Source organism: Fistularia commersonii, chromosome 3 (genome assembly GCF_037954325.1).
Source record: "Fistularia commersonii isolate RoL2024-O1a breed Wild chromosome 3, RoL_Fcom_v1.0, whole genome shotgun sequence".
Classification (NCBI taxonomy): domain Eukaryota; kingdom Metazoa; phylum Chordata; class Actinopteri; order Syngnathiformes; family Fistulariidae; genus Fistularia; species Fistularia commersonii.
Window position 1 is genome coordinate 17988329 of NC_141286.1, and position 8867 is coordinate 17997195.

Here is an 8867-nt window from a genome sequence, read left to right on the forward strand (position 1 = left end):
TATTTCATTGTATTCTTATTCTTCTTCCTTTCAACTATTATCTATTGCTGTTATGTTTTTTACTTGAAACTCTGGCACAACAGTTTCCTTCAGGATAAATAAAGTTGTTCTCATCTCATCTCATCTCATCTCAGACCCTTTTTCCAAAGCAACTTACAAAAAGTGCAATTCAGTCGCCGAAGATCCAAAGTACCAGTAGTCAGTAGTCAGAAGTCACCCCACTACCAAATAGCCATTTCAAAACCATATACATACATACATTAATTTCTTCACTTTTTTTTTTTGGTTGTTTGTTTTGTGTGTGTGTGTGTGTGGGGGGGGCTAAGTGCAATTACTGGGGTAGTGCTCGGGTAAGAGGTAATTGGTGAAGATATGTATTAAGAGGGACAGACAGATAGACAGATAGATTATCTATGTTCTATTCCATTGTTTATCAAATCAAATATGACAGGGTTCCCTTCTGTGTGAAATTTGCAGATTCGCCCCCTGTCAGAGTTCCCCTAGCGTCTCCGGTTTCCTCTCACAGTCCAAAAATATGCAGTAGATCAATTGGAGACCCTAACGATATTGATCTCTTGAACCACATTGGCACGTTATTAAAGCAACAAGCCAGGAGGACACTTACAACACTGAGGAAAGCTGTCCCTCCACTCATGCAGGGGGTGGTCAGCATGGGCACAGGCCCGGGCGTACTCGCTGAACACTTGGCATATAGTATCACCATCAAGACCCGACCTTCGAAAAAGAAAGAACAATAAGTTGACAACAGACAAGTAGAAAGAATCCTTGGAAAATTGGTGTAGCATGGCTCAACATAAAAATCTGATTGGATCTTCTTACATGCAGAGGTCATTGGAGCAGCTAGCCATGTAGGACAGTGGGCTGACAATGTCGTGACAATTCTGAAATGGTGGGTCCAGCAGCGCTGCACAGACCTCCTCCACTTTCTGCCACCAGAGAAACAGGCAGATTACATTACTATTAAAAATAACAAAATAATGTGTCTTTTTCCTAAAAGCCTGGTAACAATATATGAACTGTACATTTCTATTTTTGGAGCCTACGAATTAGCCTCAGATGCTGTGCATTTATCAACAAATAATATGGTGTCAGTCACTTTACACTATTCACATTATGATTGTAATGTGTATCCAAAATATGTCTACTCTAAGATAAGCATTTGTTTTCTCTTAAATATAACAACAAACAACATCTGCTAGACTATTCCTGACACAACCAGGGACTCACCAGCAGAATATGAGCATCAACAGCAGAACAGGGAGATGAGAAGCCAAGGGGCACCCCAGGGCATTGGGGCTTGTGAGGCTCTGGCGCCACCCAACTGTTCCCAAAGAGTTCTAAGTCATGAGCCAGAATGCCTGAGAGATTGAGAACAGAATAATCCCTCAAAAACATATAAAACTATTAGGAGGCAGTTTCTCTCTGGAACTGTTTTAATTTTAGTATGCTCTGTGTTTTAGTCTGATTTTACTGTCCTTAGATCATTTCACACAAGACAAATCACCCATTTGCTGTTCATGTTATTCTTGCTAATACCCAATAGTTACTCAGTAGGAAAAAAATATGTATATATATTTTTTTGACCGTACTTTGCCACTTTGCTCCTGTCCCGGGATAGCAGTTTATCTATTTTTATCCTTTTATTGTTTTTTTCTCTGTTCTATTAAATGTCTCTATTTATTGTTATTATTATTGTGTCATGTCTTTTGATACCTGTCCTCTGCTCTGTGCTGCTGCAACATTGAATTTCTGCTATGAGGATCAAAAAAGTATTATCTTTTATTTTATAAATGAGGGAATACTTGTACTGTAGGCACCACTGACAAAGAACTCTACCCCCTAAAGTTCTGCTCTCAGAGAAGGATCCTCAGAAGCAGAGAAATTAAAGTAAAATGCCAAAGAATTTGAAAGATAATCTGGGCCGTAAATGGAGTCTTAGCTGGTATGCACATTAAAAAAGTAATGATGAAAAAATTGGGTTTTAATTTGAGGGAAATAGGGTATATTGAGACATGATTGAAAAGAGTCAGAGCAATAGCATTTTGGCGAACTGTATCTCCACCTAGAAACAAATGTTCAGTAGACCATCGTCTGAAGCATGAAATAAACTTTTTAGATAACTTCCTCTTCTTCTTCTTCTTCTTGTCCTTTCGGCTTTTCCCTTCAGGGTCGCCACAGCAAATCAACCTTCTCCATCTAACCCTTTTCTCTGTATCCTCCTCTCTCACACCAACTACCGTCATATCCTCTCTTACTCCGTCCGTAAAACTTCTCTTTGGTCCTCGAGACATCCTGACTGGCAGCTCCATTCCAGCATCCGTCAACCAATATATTCAATCTCCCTCCTCTGTACATGACCAAACCATCTCAGTCTGTCTTCTCTGACCTTCTATCCAAAACTTCTAACATGTGCTGTTCCTCTGATAGACTCATTCCTGATCCCATCCATCCTGCTCACTCCCAAAGAGAACCTTAGCGTCTTCATCTCTGCAGTCTCTCGCTCTGCCTCCTGTCTTTTCATTATTGTAACTGTTTCGAGGCCATACAGCATCGCTGGTCTCAACACTGTCTTGTACACCTTTCCTTTCATTCTGGCTGATAGTCTTCTATTGCATAGTACCCCTGACACCTTTCTCCACCCATTTCAACCTGCTCAAACCCGTCTCTTCACCTCTTTTCCACACTCTCCGTTCCTAAGAACTGTTGACCCCAAGTACCTGAAATCCTCCACCTTCTTGATCTCCACACCCTGTAGCCTCACCGTTCCACCCAGGGTTCCTCTCATTCACACACATATACAAATGCAGCCCCAGGGTACACACCATAATTGTTGGTACAAACCTTGACAAAATTCATGTTCATGAAATGCCAGTGAATGGCTACGAATATTTAAGACATACCCATGGAATTAAGATATCACCTTGGAATTTAAAGACATAAAAATGACAATCAACTGAAAAAATTGAAGAAAAATTGAATTAGTTACAAGTACAAGCCAAACATCTAAAAGAGAGTAAAGAACAAAACATAAAAACATTTTTTGTCACATAACAGATTTATCTGGTGGAGGTCAGTGATATTCTGAAAATGTATGTAATGGGTTCCTAATTTAGTAATGTAGAGGCAGTCCCAATCATACTGGGGAAACACACACTGCTGTTGCATGTTTGATACAAAATTTCCCAGACCTAAGCAGATGTAATTTTATAATGCAACCAAAATTAGGAGGTTCTTATTATGACATTTGAATTATGACACTTTTTCCCACTAGGCCCAGCCCTACAACTGAAAAGCTATGTTTCCACATTCCAACCTAAAACTCTGACCCAGACATTACATTTTTTTCTGATATGCAAACCATCGCATTACTGCTTGATGCTGACAAAACCGTCTCACCGTAGCTGGTCTTCAGCTCATCCTGAACATCTGCATTAAAGTTTCCACACATGCCGCAGGTTCTTCCCACAATCTCTGGGCTGAGTTTAATGTAGATTGAGCCGCTGCTTCCCTCCCAGGCCAGTGTGAAGCCCTGCTGTTGTGTCACTAGCACATACTGCGAGATCAGCTCCAATTGCAAATCATGGATGTGGTGAGGTAGCTGCAAACTGAATGCAGAGGTGGTGATAGACTTGAGCTTTTTTTGTTTAAAAAAAAAAACTATGTGAAAGAAAAATACATGTAGATAAAAATACAATGACATTAAAAATATTTGAACCATGTTGACCCTAAGGTTTATGGGGAGCCCAACATACCTATCTATGAGCACAATAATTATGTATTATTATTGTCAATGAATAATGACAATGACATTGTAAATAACAATTACAATAAAATCAATTAACCCATTCAGGCTGTATGTTTGATGAATGTTTGAAAATATCAAGAAAAATTACAAATAACATAGATTTTACAAAGGTTGAATGGAATTCTGATAATAAACCCTTTCCGTTATGTTTGCAATATAAGTCCAAGCACAAAACATTGATTTGGCCAAATGAGGGAACTGTCTGTATTTGATATACTCCTGATGATATAGAAAAGTCATAAATGAAGGGAAGATACATAAAAGAAAACAGTATAATTTTTGTAATATGATGTTTCATCTACCAGCTGACCTTTGACCTTTAAAGGTGACATTGGTGGCATACAGTCTGACCTCACCCTCCCCTGGTAGGAAAAGGCTAACAGAGCGCTGGCAGGTGTAGGTAGCTGAATTGCAGTCAGGGTCATTGTGTACCTGCAAGAACAAGGATGTGCTTTCGCCTTAAACTATTAATTGGCAATTAATGCTAAGTAACCTGTTGGCTTTCACTTATGTCAGAACAAACCTTAAGCTGGGACTAAACTCCACAGTCAAGAATGAGACTGTGCTCGGGAACTGGATGCTACTGTGTCCAAAATGGCACACACAAGGCAAGTCGGTTTATTTCATGCTGGTTCAGGTGACTCACCTGGATGTCAATACTGGCCTGTGAGGTCTCTTCACAGTCTCTCAGAAGAGTGTAACTGCATCGGCCAGGGAAGTAGTAGTATAGGCCATCAAATGTCTCATAGTTGTATTGACCCCACGTCCTGCATGTCATTTCCCTTTCAAAGCCAGGATTTGGAACTGAGGAAATTAATCAATTAAACACAGGATTTTTCACAACATTATAAATGATTGATTACTTGCTATTTGCACCTGGATTTTTTCAACCATGAATACCGTAAGAAGAAAGCCTAAATTCTGAGTTAAGGCATTACTCAAACTGACATTACTTTATTAAGTAGTTTACCAGTCTGACATCTGTGTCCAGTGGCCTGAAACAAGCTGCAGTCACATGACTCCAAGCGAACACACTGACCCCCATTCAGACATGGAAAAGAACATGGTTCTAGGGAGAGAAAACCAAGTAACAAAAAAAAAGATTGATTCCTGTTTAAGGACGAGGTTTGTTTTCCAAATGTTTATTTTGGCTTTGCATCTGTATTTGCCTGATTTGTGCCTAATACAGGCCTACTGGATTGGAGTTCACCACTTTGTTCATCTTTTTTTGATTTTCAATGGGCAGTAAAACATCCAGTTTTACAGCCACCCCTCCCCCAAGCCCCCCAACACACACACACACCACTCTGTCCACTCACCCCCCAAACCACTAGTCTGTGATTTGGGATTATTAATTTGATGAGAGTTGACTCATAATGTTGCTTTTCCACACAATGTTATATGCACATCCATTCACTAATACATTCATATGAATAATTACCTTGAGACCGGTTAAATGATGATCTCATAGCGTCTTTCACCTGTCTGGTCAGCACTGACATATTAACTGCATTGTGATTGGGCAGCAGGGCTCCTGTGTTACCTGGGAAGGCTGCACTGGGTGATAATTGATTTGATGGGTTGACTGACCTGCTCAAGGACTGGCCAGATGTTGAATTTGACAGTGATTGATGCGGAAAGTTAGGCATTTGGTCTGATGCTTTGGAGCTATTTGCAGACTGATTAGCTTTGATAAAATTGGTTGGTGTTTGGAGGTCAGATACTTGGCTAAGTGATGCTGTGGTTCTTGATGAGTGCTTGACTGGTGCTGTGCTGGTTGATGTTTGCTCTCCTGGTGCTGTGTGGGTTTCTAAGTGGCTAGATGTTGTTGTGCTGATGGATAATCGGTTGCCTGGTGCTGGACTTGATAATGATTTGTGGAGGGCTGTTTTGCTTCCTGAGAAATGGTTGGCTGTTGTTGTGGTGACTGGTGATCTGCTAGATTGTTCTATGATGGTTGTTGATTTGCTGGATGATGTAGTCCTGTCTGTTGATTGGCTGGATGGTGTCTGGATAGTTGGGAATGTTTTTGAAGGTATTTTACTTGTTGATTGGTCTGAGTTCAGCCTCCTCTGTTTGCTGAAGGAAGTCATGTTAGTCAAGATACCAGATGCCTTGTTTGATGTTCTGTAGCGCTTCATGGTAGATGGGGTAGACTGAATAACTAGTGATTGTCTAGATGATGATGTGTTGATGTTTTCAGGAGCAGCAGCTGACTGAGGGTCCTGAAGAAGGGAAAGATTGGCAATCAAACAGGAACTCCCTGTAGTAGTTGCAACATTTTTACAGACATGACCTGGGGTTACCTAGCACTATTTCTGAGTCTCATCCAACACAAGAAACTACCGAGGCATCTGCCACCACCTCGCCTCCTCTGTGTATTCCCAGTACAAATGAGCTTTTATTCTATTAGATAATTCACATTGTTAAAACGCATACAATAAATTGACACATCTCAGTATAATATTCAATCTAATAAGTTTATCGATGTTATCTTCAGTATTGTGTGGATTGAAATTCCACAGGGTTAGTTTTTAAAATCGATCAGATTTGTAAATGTTTCACAGACAAAACAAGTCAAAAGTCTGAGCAGTTTCAGGTTCATGAATACTCGTCACAACATGAGAATTCAGTCAAACACTTATACAAGTTGATTATAACAGGATACCTGAGTTCTCAAAACCAAGGCTTTCATCTAAGAGGGCTGGAACAAAGCAGATGGTAAGGGTGGAGGGTAAGAGGGTAAACAGGACTTGCGAATTATTTATCACTGATTGGAAACAGAGATAATAAGACTGAAGAGTCAAACGCAAATCCCAAAGACTGAACCATCATTGAGAAAGCAGGTGTCCAACAAGGGATCGGTCTGATCAGTATGCCGTGACCTGTGATCCCCGCTACTAATTGCTTTACAGCTTCTATAGTGAGGAATTCTCACGCCTTGCTGGGCCGAGGGGAAATGCCACAAAAGGAGCAGCAATATTCGGGTCGATAGAGGTGCTGATAGACGACAAGTGAGACAATGGAGAGATACTGTATATTCCTGCTGGGAGCGTCTCATATATCTTTGTTTAAAACAGATTGTTGCATCACAAGTTGATTCTTGAGGTTTATACTAACTTTTTTGGTACAATAAATAACTGAAAGTCATAGGACATCTACCTTAAATGTTATCTAGTACTATGTGCAGCCTCAGTATGAAAGCATGGGAATCAGAACTCAGAAAATACCAAACTGTGAATTTTCAAGCTAAGTGTATTCTACTTACATTGGGAGCTACACTCAAGCCAGGAGCAAAACTCTTGCAGATGAAAAAAATTACAGTAATTCTAGTATCTTGTTACCATACTGACAAAAAAAAATAGCACTGATGTATGTACAGCTATTTTATTGCATTGTGTGATATTTAGAAGTTATTTCAAATTACTATAATGCTTATATTTACCGAGATCCATCTACAAGGGACAAGGTTGTAAACATATTTGAACTTTCCATTGGTGTTCTAAGTATAAAGACATTTGGCTTGTCTTTCCTCTGGCGGCTGAGTTATGGTGTGAGAGTTCTCTCACTGAAGCAGCTCCATCAGCATGGATGATCAATGAAACTGCCTACCTGCCCTCCATGGGAAGTGGTATCCCATTTCTGCTGCTTTATCCTGCTGCTCCTGCTGCTGGGACAGAGAGAACAAGGAGACATTTGTTCCTGCTGATGGTTTCACTCCAACACCACAAGCCCACCAGGACTCCAACAAACAACCACAAACTATCGACCAACCAAAATATAGATAAGATGATGCAAAGCAATTTGTGATATTTACATTATAATGCAATGTAAATTAAAAACACCTCAACAGTTTACAAAAAGGCTGAAAAAAACAGTATCAAGTCAAGGTATGAGTGATTGGTTAAAAGAATAACCATGAGAATCAATGTTGATTTATGTTGATTGACTGATTGGTGTGCTCTTCAACCACAATTGAATTGATTTGAAATTGAAAAAAAAAACCTGAATGAGCAAGGCAGCACAGCAGGCTGCAAAGAATTCGTAATTCATCTAGCATTACATCATGGACATAGAATACTATGATCTCATTTTGAATCATTATAGTTTATATGAATCAAACTTCACTGGCATGACTTGGAAAGCCTCACTTACTTCGCCATTTGTCACGAGGAAGACAAAAAGCAAAACCAAACAAACCGATGTACACATCTAACAAATTTGTCCATTCCTTCCACATATTGCTGATATAGATAAAGTCAGCAAAGAAAATACCAAACCCTATACTAAATTACAAATAGACAAAAATCTAGGAATCCATTCGAAAATAATCCACATGTGATGAAAATAAGAGAGGCAATTAACTCACTTCTTGGATTCATCCTGGTTAGAAAGGTGCGCTCCCTCAACATCACCCCACGAGGGTTGTGCTGAAATCAAGAAAATGAATGAATGAGTTGATACTCAGTGCAATTCATCTTATATAGAGCTCAAAGACAAACGTGCAGGTTCCGTTCACAACATTCAAGCACATATATGATTTCTGGACTGCTCCTCAACTGCTTAGAAATGAAAAAAAAAAACATCCCCTTGAACATCATGTGACCCACCGAAATCAGTCAGAAGGAGGCAGACTGATAGCAGGTGAAACAGCGTTTTCCAGCTCGGTCTTAAATCGGGATCCATCAGTGTGTGGTCAGTCGGGTTTAGACAGCATCACCTGGTGAGACCCCTCCGGCTGAACTCCCGCGGCTCCCGGCGCTGCTCCATCCGGCTCATCCCGGGCGACAGCCGCTCGCCTCAAGAACCGCCGCACCTGCTAATTAGCATAAAATATGCACAGGTGGGATTCCTGGTGGGCGGGGCTTGAGCCGTTCAGTCGACAAACTAAGAGTACTATTTCCACTAAAACTTAATTAAATGAATAAAACTTAGATAGGCTGATAGAGTTGGAATGAGTTGTGGCATCTGTTTTTAAATAGTTTTCCTCTACTCACTGAAAGAAAGTGACGGCGAAAAAACAATGGCAAACGAAGTAAAT

At 40.2% G+C, this 8867-nt stretch overlaps 1 protein-coding gene across 1 annotated transcript in view; it reads right to left on the reverse strand.

Moving 5' to 3' along the window:
* otog (otogelin) overlaps positions 1-8582 on the reverse strand; it is a 50680-nt gene extending 42098 nt beyond the window's left edge. The window contains exons 1-11 of the mRNA XM_086143954.1: positions 8437-8582; positions 8196-8256; positions 7439-7493; positions 5268-6051; positions 4797-4895; positions 4473-4630; positions 4137-4258; positions 3418-3626; positions 1249-1379; positions 841-947; positions 626-735 (exon numbers count right to left, since the gene is read on the reverse strand). Of these exons, the coding sequence (XP_086000080.1) occupies positions 626-735; positions 841-947; positions 1249-1379; positions 3418-3626; positions 4137-4258; positions 4473-4630; positions 4797-4895; positions 5268-6051; positions 7439-7493; positions 8196-8256; positions 8437-8512 (1912 nt within the window). The 5' untranslated portion in view covers positions 8513-8582. The remainder of the gene's footprint in view (positions 1-625; positions 736-840; positions 948-1248; positions 1380-3417; positions 3627-4136; positions 4259-4472; positions 4631-4796; positions 4896-5267; positions 6052-7438; positions 7494-8195; positions 8257-8436) is intronic.
* Between the last annotated feature and the right edge of the window lie 285 nt (positions 8583-8867).